The sequence below is a fragment of the Ixodes scapularis genome, unplaced genomic scaffold (assembly GCF_016920785.2).
Source record: "Ixodes scapularis isolate PalLabHiFi unplaced genomic scaffold, ASM1692078v2 PGA_scaffold12__126_contigs__length_90152505, whole genome shotgun sequence".
In the NCBI taxonomy this organism is placed as follows: domain Eukaryota; kingdom Metazoa; phylum Arthropoda; class Arachnida; order Ixodida; family Ixodidae; genus Ixodes; species Ixodes scapularis.
Window position 1 is genome coordinate 21354022 of NW_024609838.1, and position 23248 is coordinate 21377269.

Genomic DNA, 23248 nt, shown 5'->3' on the forward strand with positions numbered 1-23248 from the left:
AACTAGATTAGCTGCGGCAGTTGATAAAAGCTTGGGCATTCACGTGCCCATTTTTATCATGAAGTTCTACATATAAAATGTCATTTGTCTTTTATCTGCAGTTTTATTTATTTAATCATTTTGACCCACCTGTCGACGTATTTAGCAACGACCTGATGACTTTCGAGAGTAGTATTTCTTTTTTTTTTTTTTTTAGTGTGTTGTTAGAAGGCTGTGTTCTGAAATTTGCTTTGTCAAACGACTTTATGCACCACTGTTCTAGGCCTCTAGCTGTTGGTGGGCAATGGGCATTGTAAAATTAAATTACCCTTTAAAGCTTGAATGAAACGCAAATTTGGGTGTTCCTGGTTATTGTACTCTAGAATTATTTCAGTGAAATCTACTGTTTTGGTTTACCTATCATTCCGATTTCCATACCTAAAATAATCATTCACAGCAGTTCAACCTGTTCTTCATCAATCAGCACCTCCTTGCCGCGCATGGTGTTTCTACATGCAGCTAGTGAACAGCTTGTTCTGTGTTTAAGAGAATCAAAGCAGCCGTGCAATTGATGCTAACGGTCGCATACAAGTGGGACGGCGAAATAGTCTTCTAGTTGGATAGGAAAACGCAAGAATCTTATAATAGTAATCACAGTGAAATGAATAAAAACAGAGCGTGTGCTTATGGTCAAAAAGGAATTTTCGTTGCTCGAAAGTGGACTTTTGGCTGCTCCGAAAGGTGCTCCAAAATGGCTCGGGTCAATCACATCACTAAATGATGCCCCATAGCGAGCTTGGCGTGGCAAATTCAGAACGACCCTTTCGAAGATTTGAAAAGGCCGAAATGATGATTGCCATGGCACCAGACTCCAGTCAGCCATTCGTCTTGCAGGATTTTAGTTGTCTGTATGTTGGTATTTGTTTGTGTCCTGCTAGCAGGCAGGGAAGGCACTGGCACTACTTTCCCAGCTTCCAGTGACTTTAGAGTGAACAAACTAGAAAAGTAGAGCACAGCAGTTTGTTGCAGAAATAATACCACCGCAAAAAAACTCTTTGGGGTCCTTAAGAAAAGAAAAGGCATTAAAGTTTGATTCCTTGGACAAATACTACAGCTTTACTACTACAAGATACATTTTCAGTTTGCATTTTACAGTTAATGTTTATAGGTTGTAGCTTCGCAGATGTGCTGAAAACGTTGGGTGTCAGAAACGAACGAAATGGGCACGACTGGCATTCACTTGCTGTCAGATTAGAATTCAATTGCAAAGAATAAAATCGTCTTCAGTGTCTCGGTAATTCAAAAATTCTTCATTAATTTCGAACACTGATGTACACTGTCCGAAGTTGAATCGTTACAGGAACTTCGTCTATACCTCCAAATGTAAGCATTATGAAAATTAATTAAAAAGCGCAAACAAGACAGGGATGTAGAAAAGACTCATACAAAAAAGACCGATGCTTTTGTCCTTGTCCTGTTTGCACTTTCTAATTAGTTTTCAGTGTCAACCAACTAGTCCAATCAAGAGTTGTGACGTAACCGTCAGTTTTTACAAGAGCCAATACTTGCCACTTTTATAGGCATGTCATAAACCTCCTATGCTGGAAATATTGCTTCCTATTTCTGGTCATTTATTTGCCATATCAGATCGCAATTAATTTGTATTTGTTTCTAAAATCTTTGTAACCAACCGTTGCAGGTGCAAAGTATGTAGCCGAGATCAACCACAAGAACATGAGGCTGCTCTTGGTAATGTCACTCATGCGACCTTTACCTGTGGCTTTTGAGATCTCGAGCATCCTTCTGTAATCGTCCTCTCTAACATTTCCTTGCAGGACGTCTTCCACATGCAAATGTTGTCCGGAAACCTGACAAACACCATTAGGGAAATATTCCCATTGGTCGGTAAGTGTCGAGCATATGTTTGAGAAGATTGCATGCACCTTTCTTGTCCGAAGCGGGGATTCCAATAACAACTCCACGGTTGTGATGATGGTCTAGTCAGGATGCTTTCTTTAGAGCGACTTCTAATGTACAAAATTAAAGAGCAGATTTGAAGATACATGGCACTATTAGCAGATGGCACCTCTAGTGTCTGCTAACGGGTGATCAGTTATTTGGGAAGCTTGTTGTCCGTTTGGTTTTGTCTAAATACTGCAGATTCGGTCCTCAGCTATGTTCACCTCACTTCTCATTGGCAACTTTACGTTAGCCTTGTTACCTACCTCATTGCTAAGGACAATTATAAAATAACTTAACCCACCATTTTCATAATAAGTGGCGCCACCTGGCGGAAAACTGGGTTCAAGGATTCTCAGGACGAAACAATGTGCACCATTGGAAAGGAGAGGGAAGGTTCCTCTTTAAATAAGCCACAATAGGCACAAAAGGGACATTGGGGAACCCAGTCTATGTCACAGTGGCTCAATGGAGCGGACAGGATCTAGCTTGCTCGGTTGAGGGAGTGCCTCTAATCGACTGAGCACAAGCTCATGCATTTTTGAAAATGGTGGATTGTGCCTGCTGGTGTGTTGTTAAAATCTTTTCTGGTGAGCCATCGTCCTCACCATCACTCTCAAGTCTAACCAGTGGTCACTGCAAGTGCCGATATCTCCACATAGGTCATGTCCAGGTGTCCCAGGCTCCGAACCGGCAAGAGCCTAGCGCACCTGGCGAGATCAACTACCGCTACATTTTCGAGCTGATCGAAGAACTCGGCTACAGGGATTGGATCGGCTTAGAGTACTTCCCGAGCGGTGCGTTAATATTTCTCGTGGCTGCCTTACGCTCGTCTGTCTTGACTGCTCGTCTTCAGCTTTAGAATTAACTATAATTAGGGTTGAGAGGCTACAGATGTGATTACCTAATTTTTCTTTTTAAAGGTTCAACAGCTGACAGCATCACCTGGATAAAGGACTACGGCTATGTGTTGTGAAGCATCGGATTTGGTTACTAGGTCCAGTGTAGGTGTTGGTAAAGGCAACGTGGGCATTATTTTGCTTGCATGCCTCAACTAAAAACTCGTTACATGGCATGTAAACAGCGTCTCGGTAAGGATCATCGCCAGGGCCCGGGGGGGAGGACTTTAACCCCCCCCCCCCCTCGGATCTCACCAGGGGAGGCAAGAGCCCCAATGCCCCCCCCCCCCCCGCCTTTGTCTACGCCTATGCTCAGGACCATGTGGGAGCATTTAGCGGGTAAACAAAAGCACAAGGTACTCAAATATTAGAAGAACTTGCATGCCATATAACTAGGGTTCCTTGTTTTTTGGGTTTATTGTTCTTTGGGTTCTGTTCTTTTTTTTGGGGGGGTTCATTATTTTTTCTGGATTCAGTGTTTTTCTGTGTTTATTTTCAATGCCAGACAACAAATCGGGGTTTATCAGGGTTACTGTTGTAATACAGCCGACCCAAATACTTGAAAAATACCGTCCCGGTATACAATAATACAGCACGATACACTTTTATTCCATTTTTGATGTATTACAATCTATTCCCACAAGAGCCAATAAGGCTCGTGTGTGGGATGTGGCAGGTATATGCGGGGGTGAACACACAGTCTTGTGAAGAATTAAATTTGTGCCTGTGGCACTGCCTAATAATTTTCTGTGCTAAAGGTTGCCGACCCCTGCCTTAAAACATAGAATATTGTTAAAACAAATTGGACGCATGTTCAACTTTTTTTTTTGGTGGGGGGGGGGGGGGGTTTAAACTAAATACAATAAAAAAAATTTCTGAGGACAGCAAAGCACTTCTTACGACTTGTGAACGCAAAAGCATGAATGTCGTCTCTCACTCCCTTAGTTCGCCTGCGGTCTTCACCATCAAGATTGCCAGTCTTAGGAACTTATAAAAGTAAGCTCTTATCCGAGTCCAGTGAACCGTACCCTCAAATATGGCGTCCAGTGAATATGGCTTCCATATTTGACTTCCATATATATATATATTTTTTTTTTATTTGGTACACCTCCACACAGCTGGTCGTTGTGGTTAAAAATTACTTGTGTCACTTGGCTCATATATATCTATGCCTACAATCATGACAAATGTCGTTGCAAGGATTTACTTACCCTCATACTGCGATGGATTGTTGTGCGAGCCAAGATTAAGTGGCACAGAAGTAATTTTGAAGCACAAAAGCCAGCTGTCTGTAGATATAGTGGAGGCGTACCAAATAAAGAAAAGATGGGAGCCTCGTGTGTGCAGCTTAGCGTCGGCCAACCGTCGTTGGCGCTGCTAGACAGTGAGATGGCATTTTCGGATTTGAGCTAGCTTTCTTAACCTCTGTCATTACGCTTTTATTAGCAGTCACGTAATGCCCCTGTGCGGGATCGCAGTGCCATTGGAATGAAGGGTTGTTTTCGTGTATCTTTCTAATAAAATTCGTCAGTTGATAGTTGCGTTTGTCATGTGTCTCTTTATACGTCCTCGTTTGTTTGCGCCGTTGATAGTTGCGTTTGTCACGTGTCTCTTTATACGTCCTCGTTTGTTTGCGCCGTTTCCACGATGCATCTTTTTTGCTTGTTCTGAAAGATGGTCAGGGGACCGGTGGCAGAGTGGGCTAGCACACACCAGCTACACACCCCCCCTAGAAGAAGAAATAAGAAACATAAAACTTTTTTTCGCCAGAAAAAACAATATCAACGTTAGGTCTGGTAACAATGTATTTTTGCTGAATCTTTAGAAAAGTTCGGCAGAAATTCGGCTTTGCCGAATCCCAAGATTCGGCGCCTAACTTTCGATTCGGCAAAAGTTTGGCCCATCACTAATAAGAACAATATTAATTGTGCTGCAAAACCTTTCTAACTAAATATTTTAGGAAACGTCATGCGCCTTTCATTTTGTACTAAACTCCAATAAAAGTTTTTTCCGTTGGTTTTTATTCAAAAGCATGCTTTCTAAAAGCTCAAGGCGACCACAGTACAGACAGATGATAGAGAGTGGCGCTGTTGTCGTATTTAGCTCGGTCTCGGCGGTGGACGCCAGCGGCCCAGGTTTCGACGGCGAGCTTTCCAACTGAGGGTTCTAGTAATGTTGACTACGGTTGATTGAATGCCATCTCGTCAAAGCACGTTATAGAGAAAGCAGAGCCTCGGTTTAGAGAAATGCCAGTAATTGAACTCTATTTAAAGGCTTTAAAGGGGACGCTTTTTAAAAAAGGCTCATTACAAAAACGTTAACTCGCCTGACGTATCCGTACATGCCGCTTCGTGGCAGCCAAATTAACTAAAAGGAGGTTCATCGCCATTTTCTCTAAACTTGGTTTCTCTATAAAGGAATTCGATGAACTGGGGTCGGTAAAACGGCGTTCATTAAAACGAGCTTCTCTAAACCGCATGCCTCAGGTCTATCGCTGGGAACACCTTGAATAGGCTCCATTTTCAAGTACTCGAAAATTGCTTAGAACTTTTGAATAAGGTAATGGCGAGTTCTGAAACTTTGATATCGAGTCCCAGCCGCTAGCACTGCATTGGGGTGGAGACTAAGCCTTCTGTGATGCTTTTCATAAAATAAGCTGGAAAAATTGACGCCTACACATGAAAAGCTGAAACTTACCGAATGTGCATTTAGGGGGTGGATTTTACCTATGACTTTTGAAGACATGTTCTCATCCTGTAAAAAATGAGACCAACAAACCTGCCACAATCAACAGCAGACGACCGAGTTATCAATGAATGTAACTTGTTGCTCCACCTACTGATAGGCACAACTAGCAGACACCAGGGTGCATAGTCTGCTCGCTGCGCTTATCGTAGACCACTCGCTCTATCCTTAGAATTATCAATAATTTGGGTTGAGAGGTAAAAGAATGTGATTTTCCTCTTTTAAAATTTCGGCAGCCGACAGCATCGCTTGAATAAAGGACAACTGTATGTTGTAAAGCATCGGCTTTGGCTACTAGGTTCAACAAATTAAGGTACTTGCGGAACTTGTGTTGTGCAAATGGGGAGTGCATCTATGAATGTGTTTCTGGTAAACTCATTATGTATCTCGATGAACCATATAATGTGCCAAGGCATACATGAATGCATATTGTAGAACATATTCTTAGTGGCTTAAAAACTCTTACGAAGAATGACTAAAAAAAAAAAAAGCTTTCTTTGTGGAACAAGAGACCAGACATAATTTTGCTGTAACAATTTTAATATAGCTTTGTAGATTAACATTTTTAGAACAAAGTAAATATAGCCTATATTTACACTTTAAAACAGAATAGTTTTTTTTTTAGTAAGAACAACTTGGTAACAGCAAGCTGCACTGCTTGAACTGCTAGCAGGTCAATAAGAGCTGAGGTTGTCCAGTAGGGTTGCTCTATTGAGCAATTCACCTTGTAACCACTGAAATAAATATCAACTAGTACACATGCATCAAAAAGCATTGTCATATTGCATACCTTAATAGGAGTGAACCCATGTAATTGCAACAGAGTGATGCGGTTCTTGCGCATGTGCTTAGGCACGTTTTGAATTGTGGAGTGCACATTCCCTCCAGAAAGTACAAGATAGCCAATACACTGCATAGTACTCAAACCAGGCTAATGCTTGCCTCCATGAATTGCAGTATCTACAAAACAGTAGCATTCCTATGTAGTGCCCAAGCATGTACTTTTTAAAGTAGCACATTATAAATGCACTTGCAAGGCGCTGCATCAGAAGGACGCTCTTTCCGAAGGTGCACACTTCAGCATGAATGTATGGGACAGCACTTCAGGTGGACACATCATTTGTGGCTTCACGAGACCAGTGTTGTCTTTGGTTCAGTTCCCAGCACTTTGATATTATGTCTAGAATATCTGAAGGACAATGAGGTGGTTTTCATTTTAGCTAAGCATGCCCAGAGCAAACTCTTCACAATCCTACACATGCCAATTTGTCCATTGGAAATAGTGAATATTTTAGTTGGCAGATGGCACCACGGAACAACTGTTCTCGAAAATATGCTGCGGGAATGTAGTCAAATGCTTAAAGAAGCCTGAGCCGAGGAAAGCAAGCCCGAAACCATTTGGTTCGCTGCCTTTACACTCACAAAGTAACCTCCACTTAAAAAGCCCCTAAATGGCACAAGTCATTGAAGTGTAAGGACAATACACCAAAAGCTTCTGTCATCAATAATGCCGTAAAACTTGCCAAAAGTATGGCTGCCTAGAGGTGCTATTTCGCATTATTGGCAGGCTCATCAGCTTGGCCACTGTCGCAGACTGAGCTACACGTTGGCAGAAAAATGTTCGTGGAACTCGCGCAGCCACTGCTACACTGCACAAAATTGCCTAAAGCAAAGTACAATCACTCGAGTCCCAGACTAGAAGCGTTCCGGTGCAGACTACATCATCCGACCACGTCGGACACTTTGAGGAACGTCGCGATGGCGCGCCAGCACTCGTGGTTGAGCCGATCCACCTGGGTGTCTTCCCCCGAGAGACACTCCACCCTCTCCCTCACGACCCCCGTGATGACGAGGTAGTTGGAGCGGATGTATTCCGCCGCCGAGTCCAACGCCGCCTTGACCTCCCGGTCCGCCTTCCCCGTCACCTTTGCGAGCTGCGTGGCCAAGGAACTACACCGCCGAAGCTTCTCAAATGCCTCGGCACACCGCTTGCTCACGTTAGTCCGCAGCACGAAGCGAACCGCGCTGTTGACCAGTCCGACGTTCCGCGCCATCGCTTCGTGAACCCTCAAGGACGCCCGGTTGATTGGTGGGTCCCAGCCCATCTTGAACTCGGTGACAAACTCGTTCTTAGCCAGTCCGCGGGACAGCATCCGTTGAAACTTTGTCCTGATGGTGACGTTGGCGAGCACTACCTTGGTGAGGGTACGGTTCTGTGCCAACATGTGCGCCAGGTGCTTAGTTCCGCGGAGGCTCATGTCCTCGCACTCAATCTCTAGCTCCCTGATGGTCGTGTTGAGCAGAAGTGCCTTTGATGCCGTCACGAGCAGGGAGTACCCCGAATCTCCAAGGATGAGGTGGAGCCGGCGGATAGATTCGTTGCCCACAATCGCCCGGTAGAACGCGTCCATCTTGACCGGGTCGCGATGTGTGAAGCACTCGATCTGGAGCTCCGCTATCTGGTTGTTGGTGGCGATGGCCTCGAACATGGCGCAAACGTGGACCGTCGGCAGCGCAAAGATGTGGAGGCGGAGCACCGTGGGTGTCGTGGAGGGAAGCGTCAGTGCCAACGCCAGGTTCGGGAGATCTGCCTCTGCCCAGTCAATGCTCACCTGGCCATAGCATTGGGAACGGGCGAGCTGGGAGGTGAGGGTCGGCCTGTGAAAAAATGGAAGAGGTTCATGCTCACGAAAAGGGTGATTTTGATGCTACATCAGTTTGATTGCTATTTTGGTTGGGTCAGAGTCACTAAATGTTTCCAGAGCTTCGTTTCCCAACTGTGTCGTGGCACTGTGGAAAAGCAGGGCAATTGCAGCCATTTTAGGTGCTATCCATGGTTTCCCTTTGGCCTCCTTCGGTTTGAGTGAGCCAGTCCAAAATCCTGGTTGCAAGCTTTAATAGATTCCATTATCCAGGCACCAGTCATTCTTTATCAACACAAATTATAAGAAGATTTGTTTTCTTTTTGTTCTTGCACAAGTGTAGCTTCCACAGTGTAGCTAGTGTAGCTTCCACAGTGGTAGGCTAGTGTAGCTTCCACAGCGCTGCATCCCCACACTGCTGCATGAACGTGCAGCTTTGCCTTGTGTCTCGTGCGCTTATGCAACTAGCTCTGACAGAGTTGGAGTACCATGGAAACTGCTAGCTTTGACAACATAGCCCAAAGCAGTTGATGCCGAGCATAGCGCTGATGAGAATGTCTGGAATTATGTGAAATGTACATGGCAGTGATGTGATTGAACCGAGTCATTTTGTAGCAGCCGAAAGTCCATTGTGAAGCAGCAAAAAAGGACTTTTGGAGTGCAAGCACACCCTTCATTATTATTCATACCACTGTGAATATTATATGTTAAGATTCGTATTTTGGCCTATCGAACTTAGAAACATGCATGCTTTGACTTCACACTTGTGTGTAATGGCAGGTTTGATTTCCTCAAACACAGAGCTAACTGTTTAGTTGTGCATAGAAGCACGAGGCATGGCAACAAAATGCTGATCTATAAAGGACTGTATGGACTGCTGTGAAAGGTAATTTTAGGCAGGAAATAAAATATAAACCAAATAGTATATTCCACTAAAATAATGTTTGAATAATCTTCATCACACAGATTGATGTTCAATTCAAATTCTAAACGGTGTGACAAAACAAAAATTGTTAATTTAAAGAAAAAAATGTGTCATTAAATTATGAAAATGAATGACATCTTGTATGTAGAGCCTCGCAATAACAGAGATGGGCACGTGAACGATAAGTATGCCAAGGTTGTTAAGGCTATTCACAAGCTTCCTTCTGCTTCACATAATTCAGTTTTAATTTATTTTATTGATTGTGCCAAGAACTGATAAAACATATATAAAAATAACTAAAAAAACAGAGCTAAAAAAACCTATAGAGCAGCTTAGTATATGAATTTTTTATTGAGTACCCTAGCTAAATCCCCAAGTTAAAAAGATACCGCCAGAATACTGCAGTCTATCATAAATAATAGGCGCAGTTCAATTAAAGAAATTTACTGCATTTTACATTAACACTCACAAAGTTCCTTTTTTTTAATATACTAGACACTTGCATGTTTAACGTACCCTCTGGGGTAATGCTTTCCCTTTAGCACTTGGATGCACTGCAGCAAAGCAAGATAAGCAAAATTGCAATGCTTATTTCGCGGTTGCCGCTTCACTGCAGTACACAAGAGCGCTGTGAGAAGCACACTCAACACAGCTAAGCCTAAATGCCAGAGCAGACTAGGAACATAAGAGATATTGCAAACATTCTGAGTACTGTTAGTGTTTGACACTGACAGAGAAGTCAAATAGAACAGTATGCTATTTGCAGCTAAAATCAAAAGTTCTGAAAATTCGCAAAAGCCTACCATAACGATTTGGACGTGTAGCGGGGCCTGAGGCATTATATTGTCAGTATTATAATGAAGTGAAATCAAGTTTTGGCACAATGCTGGCACAAATTCATCATATTTCGGCTGAATGTAGCAGGATGTAACAGGGTAAGCTTTTTGACGAAATTTGGTGCAAATGGCGCAGCAATCGCATCACTGACATGGTTCCCCATGAAAGTTTGAAACTGTTTTATAGCTAAGTGTTACCCGCTATAGATTAACATTTTTTTTTTTTGTTGACTGCCCTTATTTGTTTTATATAACTTGACGTAAATAAACTAAACTAACCTGAAACAGGGCTGCTTCCTACGTAAAGGGAATCAGTTTCTTTTTCCTTCCAAAAATTGCCGATCGAGAACTGGTTGGTTAGAGTCGCAGTCACTCTCTTTTCTGTGGTCACGTGCGGTTTAGACACAACCACCAAATATAATCAAAGTTGTGGGTCATCGAAGGCACACACTCAATATGAAACCCATTTTTCGTGGCTTCTAAAAAGCTGCAAATATGTTGATTGAAAAGAAAAAAAGGTGCAGTGTGCCGGAAGCACGAGCACTGCGTAATTCTCAACATGGCATTGCATTGCGGGAGTCGTGGACTGGACGAAGCGGACTAAGCAGTGGCGGCGAATGACAAGCGTGAGACCTCGACTTCAGAACTGTCGTTCATGGTCCCTGCGAATCTGTTTAGCTTTGAAAAAGAAATTTTTTACCAATCAAAACAATTAGGATTTACTCCGTAAGACACACCCAACCACCAAGCTGATTCACTTCAGGACGTTACCGACTCGTTGCCCCTTCTCCTGGCTGAATGAACACCAATTGGTAAGAGCTTGAACCACATGCAAACATCAAGCACGAAGAGCGTACTTGGTGTTGAATGTGCATACATACAATTTCTTTACTAGGTGCGAATGTGGCCCATGCGTGGTACTGTACGACTGAGCCTGGGGTTTGATTTTGCAGCAGGGAATCGGCAGCAGACTTTCTTATCTACAGTCGACTGGCTGCATTACTGCAAATTAGCAGTTCCCCCTCTTGTGCTTGACCATTGCAATGTTAAAACTGTTGTCTGCTTTGCACATTTTAAAAAAAAGAAGAAGAAAAATGCAGTCGTGTGTAGTTACGTGATTTCCGGCAACTCTCTCCTATATTCGCCCCCCCCCCCTCTCTAGTGGACATGCTGCGCAATTACTCCGTGCTCGTGTTTCGAATTCGGTTTTGAGCAGTTGCCTTTTTTGACTTTATTAAAAATATATGTGACTCTCTAGCAAAATATTGATCGGGTAGCCTTCTGACATTATATTGAACCACCTGGCAAAAAACAGCAATTCATTTTTGGGGGTGTTTTTATAAAAGAAACACTAAAGATTGCATCAGTCACCTTTCGTGGTCTTCAATGCGATACGTGCTCAACGCCAGGTTCTTCAACGTCTTGTTTTTCCCCAGCACCCTGCAGAGGACGCTGGAGCCACGGATACCCTGAAGGTTGTGGCTCAAGTTGAGACTCCGAAGTGTGCGGTTCACTTCAAGCGCTTCCGCCAGCTTCTCCATGTCTTCGTCTTCTAGCTGGCACGTCTTCAACACGAGAGTGTGCAGCCCGGTGTTCCTCGCCAGCGCCGCCGACAGACCATCCGTGGCACGTCCACTGACGTTGGAGTCAGTCAGGTCCAAATCTTGTAGCGTTTCGTTCACTTCCAGCGCCCGGAAAAACGGTGCAAGAGACGCCTGGCAGTTACAGAGCTTGAGTTCACGAACCGAGTTTTTCCCCTCAAAGGCCCTCGCAAGGATAGCCATTGATTCGTCATTGTGACAGCTGTTCTTCAGGGAGAGCGTGTGCAGCATGCTCGAAGACCGAACTAGTTTCGCCACCATCTTCATTGCCCTCGGTTTGACATTGTTGTCGAATGTCAGTTCGGTTAGGTGTGTGCAGTGAAGGAGACCCCTCATTATAGTGTTCACGGACCGCTGAGATACGTTATAGTTGTGACTGAAACTGACCTTCTTCAGGTGACCAGCGTTGCGCTTCAGCAAATCTGCGAAGGCCGATGCCAACTTGTGGCCGATGTCTAACCCGATGAGCTCGAAGCTTTCCAGGCGAACGAGGAATCCGAGCCCCTCGCACAACTCCTCTTCGTTGACGATCCTGAAGCCCTCCATTCCTAGCCTGAGGTGGCGGATGTTCGGGCTTAGTCCCATGCTGAGGAGGTAGGAAGGCTGCTGTAGTAACACCTTGCTGGCTAGGTGGATTGTCTCGACGCACCGGTGCTTCGTCAACCAGGTGAAGATGTAGGCGGCGTCGTAGAGTGCGTCTTCCTCTAGTGAGTTGTTGAGTTCGGAATCGAAGCTGAAGACGCCGAGTTTACCGGGCTCCTTTTCGACGACTTCGATGCTGACCCGGTGGATGAGTCGGTTGAACGGGGTTAGGTTCCGGACGAGCCAACATTCTGCTGCGGCGTTGGAGGAACACTCGTCGAGATCGAGGTTGAGCGCTCGGAAACGTTTCCGTAACTCGGCAACCCGCGTCCGAATGTAACTTTCTGGCTGACTTGCCTCACAGTTTCCATCGGCGGCGGGGGAGGATCCCGCCTCAGGTTCAACGCCGGCAACCGTCATGACTCGTTGCGTGCGTTATCTGGTGATGATCGTTAATGTCCGATAGGATCACAATCCCCGTGGTAAAATCTAATAGCAAAATCGCCGGCCAACGCCAGGGAATGGTTGATGTGTCGAGTCCGTGATGCAATGTATGGCAAGACCAATGATCTACAAGCAGCTGCCGCCAAGAGATCAGCACGTGAGGGGGCAGGTCACTGTTATGTGTGGAGCCTTCGCTTACATTTCATGTGCGCTGACGAACATTCTGACAGTAGAACGGGACGACGAACCAGAGCACCAGAGCGATTACCTACCGCAGCGAAACATGCGAAACCTCAATGTACGGAGGCCGCCATTACTGCTGTCCATTGATGCTAGACGCTCTGATTCTGCTATGTAAATGTCTGCTAGATCCAACGAGGTTAGATCACTTTTGGTAAACTTTTAACGTTATTCACGTCTACACGCCTAAGGGACACTTTTTTGATTATTAAAGTTTAAAATAATTGTTTTGCGATGAAGGGAGTGACTTTTTTCTTCAATGAGAGTTGCTTTTTAGCGAGTTTTGCCGGGCGGCCACTAATGGCATGGCTGTACAATCCAATCCAAGCCCCATGAATTTGAATTCGATTGAAACTGATTGAAACAGTTGTGTGCGGCGTGTATGTGCGTGCGTATGTGTTCCGCGCTCCGTATGAATGAAAGAGTGAATGTGCCGCAACACATTTCTGTTGCTCTAGGAACCCCGATGCTTGTAACAGCCGCGTAAAGTTAGCAATGTTGTTTCGTTGGTTCCTCTTTATTTACACCAATCCGAACGACGCAGTGACCCCAAAATGTTAGAATTTTTAAATCTCCGGTGCATCACGTGTACCCCCAGCTTCCGCGTTCTATTTCGCCTGTGTATTCATTCAGTTCTATTTAAATCCGCGAAGACACCCTACCAGCTCCACGTTCATATCACACGCACCAGCGATGGAAAATCAGTACCTCCAAGTCAACTCCGTCGTGATCAAGGGCACGCTCACGATCGAACACCTTCTCGACAACGGTACGCCGTCCCGAAAGTCCACGCACCCGAACTCCGAGGCGACGTTGTGTCGCAACGAATTCAGAGACGTCTTGCTCCAGGCTCACCTGGGCACACGCAGCGCCGTGTATCCTCTACGGAACGCCAAAATTCACAAACGGTTTGTGAAAGAAGGCAAGATGTCTATCGTGCTGGCAGAGCAGAAGGTCAACCTGTACTTCTCCAACTGTCCGTCGAACAAGCTGAGCACGTTCGTCAAGTTCCTTTCGGCCAAGGGCACGAACCCGGACCAGACCGTGGGTGCTAGAGAGCGTCTGCTGTCGGACAAGCCCAAGGGGATTCAGGAGATCAGCCCGCTGATGCTGCGCTGCCCGAACACCGGTCAAAGCCTCCCGAGTCAGAAGAGAGCGCTTGCCGAAACGTCCTCGACGACTCCGGCCAAGAAGCGGAAAGGGGTGACCGAAGTGGCGATGGTGAGCCAGCAACAGTCTACTTGTAGTTTATTTAGCTCCCACTAATCGCTGTTAGCTCGTCCAAATAATTAGTGGCCCCTTGTACTATTGTTCAATGCCCAAAACTAATGTAAAAAATAAATAAATAAATAAAAAGATGATAGAATTGTAGTAAATGCCAGAAGTTACATTCAAATAATGAAATATATCAAATCAAAATAAACAGGAAGCTGTTTGTTGTCTTTCCGTAATGTAACAAAACATGGGGAATACAGCAATGCAGGGTGAGATATCACAGAGAAAAAAGTTTGGATGAAAGTTGGGCAAAACCAAGTGAACGCCCACGTTTCACCAAATGACATTTTAGCGAATAGTCGGCCACCGCAAAGCGGCACTTACAGGTGGCCCAAGTGGGTTCCCATTTCTGTAATGAGCCGTCGCAGACTGCTGTTGTGAAAAGGGCGTAAGTGCAGCGCGGGGGGGGTTAACATGCGCCCCCATTATTCGCTAAAACGTTGATTCGCTCAAATGTTGCTGTTCGCTAGAACGTCATTCACTCATACGATATAAACCCACTAATTCACCTCTCAAGCACACAGCAATGGGAAAGTTGTTGCTTCACAATTCAGGATTGTTAGTAGTAGCATTTTTTGAGGTGTGTGACTCCACAAGTAGTAATAATAATAATGCCTATTTGGCATCTGTGACAGTTACACAGGCCAAAACAACGGACAAAGAGTGAACAAGTGTTGACTTCATGGGCTCCGGCACTTGGCAGATGACTATGGGGTTACAAAATAAGGACAGGGTACGACAACATATAAATGCTTACACAAAGAAACATATAGTTTAAAGGTGTACACTATAGGAACGTAAATACACATTTCATTAAAGTTTATAATAGTTTTAAAGATTTACATCACAATAAGAAAAGGTTCACTACACGAAATGTAAATGCAGTGAGTTAAAGTTTAGGGTGTGAATGTTAATTTGTTTCATATTATATTCACTTAGCAATGAGAGTAGGTTATGTTGTAACGGTTGCAAACTGCGTTCATGCGAAATCGGGCAACTTTCCATTCTTCCGAGCAGCAAGTGCGGATAGTCATTGTTTTTAATTAATCCTGCATGTCTCTTCAAAAAATTTTTAAGTTCTGGGGATAAAAATTGAATTGACAGAATTAAAAGATATTTATACAGATTGTGTATATTTATGATTTTGAATAATTAAAGTATTTATGTGTATAATTAAATTCAAGAAGGAAGGGAAACAGGTACTTTATAGACATACCTTGCTTGAAGGAACTACGTCACCCGTCTTCATTCCTGTGCCTACGGTCACTGCCAGCTTCAAAGACACGGTGCGGACCACATTATGTTTACGCCTCTTTCCTTGTCATTTGTCCTCCGGCGTTCTTATCGGCTAATGCCGCAATCCGACTGGCTACGGAGCGAAAATAAGATGCTCGAGATTCACCACATCCTGGCTTGTAAGCCGTCGGTGACTATAATTATGCATTGAAATCGCAGCCCAGTAGGACGCTGAACCCCATCCAGCTCACCGCTGAACAGAAGGCGGTCGTGAGTGCGGTGATGGCCGGCCGAAACGTCTTCTTCACCGGAAGTGCCGGCACTGGCAAGTCCTACCTCCTCCGCCACCTCATCTCCTCCCTGCCGCCCCAGGACACCTTTGCCACCGCCACGACCGGGGTGGCGGCTGCACAGATTGGGGGCACCACGCTTCACGCGTTTGCAGGTGCGTTCTGTCGTCCCCCGTCCTGGCCCGTGCCGTGGGTGGATGCGTTTGGAGAGCGACGTAGACGTCTTGAAACCAGGCATTGAAATTTTTCTGAGGCATGCACAGGGTGTTGCTTTATATCTTGTTAGGTTGAGGTAAAAGGTAGTAAAAACAACTTTTGGTTGAAGCGTGCGGAGCGAAAGCTCACGCGGGAGGACCCCGTGATCCTGGGGTGAATTCCTACACCTGCACGTTTCAGACTGGATGAGCATTGTACCGGCATGCGGTCCTGTAATCACTTCTGCACAATACACGTGAAAGACCCCAGGCTGGCGGTGGTACTGCACTAGCTGAATTTCCCATCCACAGCGATAACGCGCCAGATGCCAGTAGGGCTGGCCGTAGTCTAAACGTATGCGTGACACAATTACTTTATATTCATTTTTCTTCAGGTGTGGGCACGGGCACGGCCACTGTAGAACAGATGGTGGAACGTGCCCAGAGACCGCCCTGGGTGGCACAGTGGCGGCGTTGCAGCGTTCTTGTCGTCGACGAGGTTTCGATGCTGGACGGCCGCTTCTTCCAGAAGCTCGAGCGCGTTGCTCGTCTCGTGCGTCGCAGCGACCGCCCTTTTGGCGGGATCAAGCTCGTCCTGTGCGGCGACTTCTTGCAGCTGCCGCCGATCTCGCGCAAGGGAGACCCTGCCCCCGTCTTCTGCTTCCAGGTGAGAGCTTCAGTTGTACTATGATACCTGAAACGCATCACCATCTGGTGTCTTTAGCGAGCATTGACCTAATCCCTGATGCCGGCAGCACCACTATTGTATGTTGTTTCCAAACCGGAGAGAAGGCGTCCTTGCCTTTTTTTTCACTGTCTGAGCAAACTGCGGAGGTGATGGAAACCTATGCGGAGTCCAAGTTTGACTGCTTCTTGCACACGGGTTGCGATGATGTCAGAACGCCGAGCACTTATTGGCCAATTGAAAAAATAGTGGGCACCTACCTAGCATTGAGGTCTATCCACTATCCTTTCAATCAAAGCCAATTGGAGCTCAGCGTCGTTCTGACGTCACCGCAAATTTTGCGCAAGAGGCAGATGACTTGCTCTTTGCACAGGGGAAACTCAAATACGAGTCTCCCGTTAGTGTAAGAGCGGTAGCCAGCATTTCACTGTGAAACATTGGAAGTTAAAAGATTTAACTTTGAAAGCTACAGGCAGGTTGTTGTTCAAATGACTATCAATCGCTTTGTTATTTGTGCACTTTCATTGTTTACAAGTGCCGTGGTGCAATTTGATTCTAATTACAGCTTGGAAAATGCTCCAACCAAGGTAGCTCAAAGCCAGTTTTGACAACTACGACGACCGCGCAGAACCGGCCACGCTGACTTGCGCGTCTCCGTTACGATTGCAGACGGCAGCATGGCGACAGTGCGTGCAGGTGTCCCTGGAGCTGCGCCAGGTGCACCGGCAGCGAGACCCCAAGTTTGTGGAGCTCCTTCAGGAGGTCCGGCATGGGCGGTGCCCAGAGTGGGTCGAGGAGATCCTCGAACGCACGGCGGACAACTGCCTCAACACAGGTCCAACACTTGGCTTTCGACACGTTTACGTGGTCCCACGTGCGCAGCAGGTTGTGACTGCAGACTCTTCGTTCATCCCTAACCTGACAGTGCAGTCTAATTTTCGAACTCATTGGACCATGTCATATGTGTTTTGCCACAGGATCACGCTCCCCCGTCCGTAGCCACGTGCAGAGGGTGGGGTCAGGCGACGAGAGGGAGACGGTCAGTTGGTCTTACGACCGCGTAGCTTTCACCGCACTGTCGGCTTAGAGGTGATTGGAGAACGGCGGTATCTTTACTGAGAGGCACGGGTGAAACGTGCAACGTGCGCCGTTGAGCTATGGACGTAGTAGTATAGTGTTTCAGGCCACCCACAGTGCAATCTAAATGTTGGAGACCATATTTTCACTTGTGTAAATTGTGGTACGTGCAAGTATTACTATATAGCTGACCATCTGAGCTCGGTGACATTGGTACACATCGCTATTTGACGAGCGTTGAAGCTCCGTCTGTGGCTCGCTCACTAGTGAAGGAGACATGACATTGCTAGAAAGTAAACAATACCAGTCCCCTGACGCATAGGCGCCAACTACGGGAAACTTGAAGGCCCAAGGCCCTCCCCCCCCCCCCCCCCCCCCCCCGAAATTTCCCGGGAAGAGCTCAGGAGAGGGGAAGGGGGGCTCCCCCCCTCTCTCTCTCTCTTGAGCTCTTCAGAAAAGCAAGTACTATCACCGCCAGAACCTCTGGGTGCATGTCATTAATCTCATCTGTGCACCCAGGTGCCTGCACATATCAATAGCTGGCACCCAGTGGATAAATAAAAATTTATCTGTGCGCCCTGGTGCCAAGCACATATCAATAGCTGGCGCCCAGTGGATAAATAAAAATGATTTTACCACTCACCAGCTCTGGTCACTAGGTGACCAGAACTGGTGAGTGGATAAAGGAACAAATACGATAAAGGCTAGTGCTGGAAATTCCTTTGAAAGTCGTTAGGAGTAGTTGCGAATGACTGCAGTGGCACCTCTAGCGGACCTGCAGCCTACGGAAGTAGACGACATAATATGTTTTGTAAGCCCCATTTTGTTTTTCCAAACGGTGACACAATTCATTTCAGTGTGTGCACTGGAGCCACGGAATTTGCTGATCACAACTGCAATGACAGCTAAATTATAGGGTCACAAAATCAGACATTTGTTTAGGTATCATGCTTATGCTAAGTTATCCAGGGGATTACACATGTTTGGGTCGTTTCAAGAGACGTCCCAAACGTTTTTCTGGGGGGGGGGGGGGGGGGGGAGGCGGCGGCTTCCCCCGGGAAGTTAATAACTTTCCGCCTATGCCCTGACGTGTGCTACTAGGCTATTTACTGCAGTAGAATTGCCATTACCAGAGACACAACAATCCTGAGGTATTGCTTGCATGTTTGGGTAAGAGGTGAGTGGAACACTGTAGCTTCGGCATCTGTGGCCAAGATTAATGTTCACTTAATGAATCAATGTTTAACAATATTTGATAACAGTTGTTTCATCAATATCTAAGTTTGGTCTGTACTGCCTGATAAACAGTGATGCATGACTACTATTTCACATGTTCTAAAGTGAAATTGCCTGTAAACTGGGTTAAAGGCAACTTTACTTAATTCTGAAGATTTCGGGATAATGAGTGATTTCACCTTAAAAAGCCTTAGTAAATGACACGAGGTCATTTTCTTTGCGAAAAATGGAATATATATTTTTGAATCTGATTTTAAACACGAGCAGAAATCAAAACCGGAACTTTGGCCATGTCCGGCAACATTGGCCTCGGGCCGCCAAGAACATGGCTATCACGTGGTATGAGATGTCACGTGATCCTCTACGCAGTGATGGGGGGATTTGGGCGGGCGTGTACCAGGTGGAAGTGTCGTCTGCACCGCACTCTTTACCACGTTTTTGTGTGCACGACATTCGACGGCATCTGCACAACTGCGGCATAAGTCTGTGTCTGTAGTGTGGAAAAAACTCCGAGAGACAAGAATCACAAACGGTGAAACGATGACGGCGGTTGTGACGCGGGAGACGGCGGTAACGGCAGGGCGGCCGGACGGCTCTCAAGACGCGCGCTGCGCAAGCGCGTTCCGTCAGTCATGTGGACACGGCTGAGCGTTGAGAGGAAGCATTGCTGACGTCACTCGTTACACTTTCTTGGAGAAGTAAAAACAAGCAAAAGGGGGCACTGGTGATGATGTTTAGCTCAATGTTGGCTATGCCCACGCCGCAGCCTTGACTGTGCTGTTGGTTGACCTCAATTCGCTTGCTCGAGTAAGCTGATTTCGGCAAATTGGTGAGTTCCAAAGTTTGCCGGACCGTTTAAAGAGCTCCTGAAAAGAAAAAGAATGTATTTTTTTTTAAACAATCTAGTTGGGGCACGCGTAGTTGCCCTTTAAAGTTTAGCCCGATATGCTTAATAGCATTTTTCTGACCGGAAAGAGTATCCACGTTCATTGGTGCACAATTTAAGGGGAGGTGCAGTTCTGAAAATGACAATATTTTTCAAAATCATTATTTCGGGCTTTATGATGATTTATTATCCTTGAATCTTTATATTCTATGTGTAAAAATCGCTTCCGACCAGTTATAGTCTTGAAATTAGTGAAATACTCCCGGCAATCCAGACAGCATAAATTTGAGCCATTTCTGTGTCCCCAGCCGTCTCCTTTCCATTGCAGTCTTCTGCAGCCTAATTTCTCACAGAAAATTAATCACAAGAAATTATTTTTCCCTCCGCGAAAGAGTGTCGCCAAGCATCTATGATAACATTCAAACGCATTTATCTCTTTATGTAAATTTAGGACATTTTCACAGCTTGTACACAATAACTTTTTGTTCTTAATACTGTCATATCACAACCAAATTTGGCATACATATGCTTTAGAGTATTTAGAATGCAATTATCAAAGCTTGGTTAGAATGTATATTTTTTATATTTATGACACAGTTAAGAAACTTTTGTTAGCCCTTTGAAAATGGCGTTTTTGCGATTTTCAATTATTTTAAAATAAAATATCATGTACACAATAATTTTGTTGTTTAGTGCACTCAGTTGTTTAAAAGGAACAGATTAGTTTATTTTACTACGCTCTTTCAAGTGTGTTGCTGTGCCCCACATGTGCACAAGAACAGTGTATTTTTTCTGCATTTGCATAGCATCCAGAACATAAAGAAACAAGCTGTATCAAAACACACATCAGATCTATAAAAAAAGAAACCAAGCACTATAAATTGCCAAAATTTCATTCAGTTATCCTAAATAGTAAAAAAAAAAGATGTTTTCCCTTGATGCGTGTCCCCTTAATGCAATCTCTAAAGCGAAACATTTTATGGTACCAAGTGCATGTTCATATGCATTTCAGGGAGCGTTGTTGCCACACGGCTGAGCACACACAACGATGACGTCGACTTCATGAACAAACATCGATACGATGCCCTGCCGAGCCAGGAGCACGTGTTTGTGGCAACAGACTCTGCAGGCGCTCCGTCGGACCTACTCGACGCCTGTGCGCCGTCGACGTTGCGTCTCAAGGTCGGTGCTCAAGTGATGCTCACCAAGAACACCAAACTGCGGGCGGGATTGGCGAACGGATCACGAGGTGTCGTCGTGGGATTTGAGGCCACATCAGGTGTGTCGCAATCACTCACAGTGGGCGTCCTTGACTTTGGAAAGATGGTAATCTGGTTTCTTGGAAAGCCCGGAACCCGACGTACAGGCCTTTTCGAAAGCCATTGCCATCTAGTGGCAGTCACAAAAGATTCAGAAGCTCCGCTCTAACGGCGATGGTGGGAGAAGAAACTTGCTCGTTTGCACACCCTCAACGTTGTGCGTTGACGCTGGCGTTCGGGGGCCAACCTATGGGAATTGATTCTCCGCTTTCTGCTCTACGCTGTTGAAGTTGTTACATTTCCCTTTTATGTGGAAGCTGCGCGATGCTGCCATAAGAGCGCAGTGTTCGGCTCAGGAGAATGTGTATGGACTAATGTATGGAAAGGGTTTATTGTGAACAAAATAGGTACCTTCTTGACGGAAAAAAATTGCACTATGCTTTTCTAATGGCGACTCAAAAACTCGGAGTGCGCCTCAATTTAGAATCTCTCTCTAATGGTAAAAGGTGTTGAGTATCTACTCGTTTTTATGAAGGTAGTGAACAAACTAAATATCCATGTGTCTGTATCATCTGTCTACCAAAACATCTTTTATAAGGTGTTTCGATTGGCATATAGTTCTGTCCACCAGTTTGCTGTTGTGAGCTCTGGCACATGCAGAAGGTTGGCATTTCCAGTATAGTATTCATTTTACACCATCGAATACATAGTGTACAAAGCTTACAAGTTTTATCATGCTTGCATCTTCCAACAAAATGGCAGACTGACTTCCGGTGAACGTACTGTATTAGAATTATGCGAGTACCCATCTTTCTCAAAGCATGCTTTGCGCTTCCCACGCATCACTGGACTACCCAGAGCTTGCTGCATGAACCACAAGCCCATCTCAGTAGCCACTATCATATGACTGATGAAAGTAATAGACCGATTTCAAACCTGCATGCCATCTAGTAGCTGCTGTGCACCAATTATTTAAGTCCGCCATTGCTTGGGCATGTATTGGACATGACTCTGAGCATGTATTAGGGCCGCATCAGCATCCTGTGTCAACTCGGTCCAGCTCGTATTGAAAACGAGTGCTAAAAAGTCTGCGTTTGCCGAACACTCAAATCCAGTCACGTGCTTCGTGCCAAGCAAATGACGACCGCCAATGTTGCTCGATGGGGTTTTGAAAAGGGTTCATTAACAGCTTTATTGTGCTACGATCTCCCATCAGGCAACCCCGTGGTGGAGTTTGCCAAGGGAGGAGGCAAGCAGGTGGTGGGCAAGGAGCGCTGGAGCGTGAGGACGGGGCCGGAGCGGACGTGCCACAGCAGACGCCAGCTCCCGCTGCGGCTGGCCTGGGCCATGTCCATCCACAAGTCCCAGGGGCTGACGCTGGACTTTGCCGAGCTCTCCCTGGGACGCACCTTCGAGGCGGGGCAGGCGTACGTTGCGCTCTCCAGGGCGGCCTCGCTCCAGGGACTCAGGGTGCTGGACTTCAGCAGGGCCTGCGTTAGGGCCGACGCGCAGGTGCTGGCCTTCTACCAGCGTCTGGAAGACTCCTGACCGTCCGCGTCTTTAGGCATAGTTGTACCGTTTCTGGTCTGTCGCATTTGGGAATCTCATTTTTAGAATAAAGGTGCGTGTGATCTGCAAATGATGAAGTGGAGCTGCGTTATTAGTATAGACATGATAACCCTGGCTGCTGGCTTCAAATTATTGCTGCGTTGGTTTCCAACATTTCAATCTTGAAGAACCCTTCTCTGCCTGCAGCGGAAGAACCCAGCCTCGTCTTAACAGTGATGCTACAAAGTGGTGCAGAAGCCTAGAGACCTTGCAAATTACAGTGCACATATACTAGGGAGTGCTTGGCTCATAGTTATGTATGGAGGCGGGCTCAGATCTGCTAAAATAGAACTTAAGCCAGAACACCTTATTTAGCTGCAGGGGCAGTCGAGGAAATCTGGGAGAAATCAGTTTGCAAACCAACGGATGTTGAATTTAGAACAAAAGCTTTAAAATGTTGACACATACATTTCATTGGTGTGCTTTGTTCTCATGTTGAAAAAGAGTCATATTTAGGTATAATATGTGAATAATAAGTGGACAAGCATTGTGCCAGCATATGGTTGCTCAGTCACCAAAGGGGAAAAAAAATCATTATTTTTTTAGGGACCGCGAAAATAAAGGAGTTTTGGTTGCATCACTGCAAGGCGTGCCATTTTCATCTTCGACAGTGCATACACCAGTGAGACGATCATCAGACACCTCCAGAG

The 23248-nt window shown here is 45.7% G+C and overlaps 3 protein-coding genes across 3 annotated transcripts in view; 2 read left to right on the plus strand and 1 right to left on the minus strand.

The window, feature by feature from the left end:
* Positions 1–4382, plus strand: part of LOC8027745 (phospholipase A1 member A) — a 65554-nt gene extending 61172 nt beyond the window's left edge. Inside the window, 4 exon segments of the mRNA XM_042289459.1 lie at positions 1679–1728; positions 1815–1884; positions 2601–2735; positions 2862–4382. Of these exon segments, the coding sequence (XP_042145393.1) occupies positions 1679–1728; positions 1815–1884; positions 2601–2735; positions 2862–2914 (308 nt within the window). The 3' untranslated portion in view covers positions 2915–4382.
* A 1722-nt stretch (positions 4383–6104) lies between these two features.
* On the minus strand, positions 6105–12930 carry LOC8027746. Its single transcript, XM_002409436.5, has 2 exons — positions 11357–12930; positions 6105–8240 (listed from the first exon to the last, which is right to left on the minus strand). Exons 1-2 carry the CDS (start codon positions 12586–12588, stop codon positions 7304–7306), a joined length of 2169 nt encoding a protein of 722 aa, XP_002409480.3. The 5' UTR covers positions 12589–12930; the 3' UTR covers positions 6105–7303.
* A 6-nt stretch (positions 12931–12936) lies between these two features.
* On the plus strand, positions 12937–22629 carry LOC8027747 (ATP-dependent DNA helicase PIF1). The gene is made up of 6 exons (XM_029985528.4): positions 12937–14073; positions 15583–15808; positions 16243–16514; positions 17202–17367; positions 20744–21010; positions 22207–22629. The coding sequence occupies exons 1-6, from the start codon at positions 13546–13548 to the stop codon at positions 22536–22538; spliced, it is 1791 nt and encodes a 596-aa protein (XP_029841388.3). The 5' UTR covers positions 12937–13545; the 3' UTR covers positions 22539–22629.
* The last annotated feature ends 619 nt before the right edge of the window (positions 22630–23248 follow it).

Coding starts and splice junctions, on each gene's coding strand:
- LOC8027746 (XM_002409436.5), bottom strand. CDS start 12,588: ATGACGGTTGCCGGCGTTGAACCTGAGGCGGGATCCTCCCCCGCCGCC. Junction 8,241..11,356: donor CGCATTGAAGACCACGAAAG/GTGACTGATGCA, acceptor ATTTTTTCACAG/GCCGACCCTCACCTCCCAGC.
- LOC8027747 (XM_029985528.4), top strand. CDS start 13,546: ATGGAAAATCAGTACCTCCAAGTCAACTCCGTCGTGATCAAGGGCACG. Junction 16,515..17,201: donor CCCCCGTCTTCTGCTTCCAG/GTGAGAGCTTCA, acceptor TTACGATTGCAG/ACGGCAGCATGGCGACAGTG. Junction 21,011..22,206: donor GGGATTTGAGGCCACATCAG/GTGTGTCGCAAT, acceptor ATCTCCCATCAG/GCAACCCCGTGGTGGAGTTT.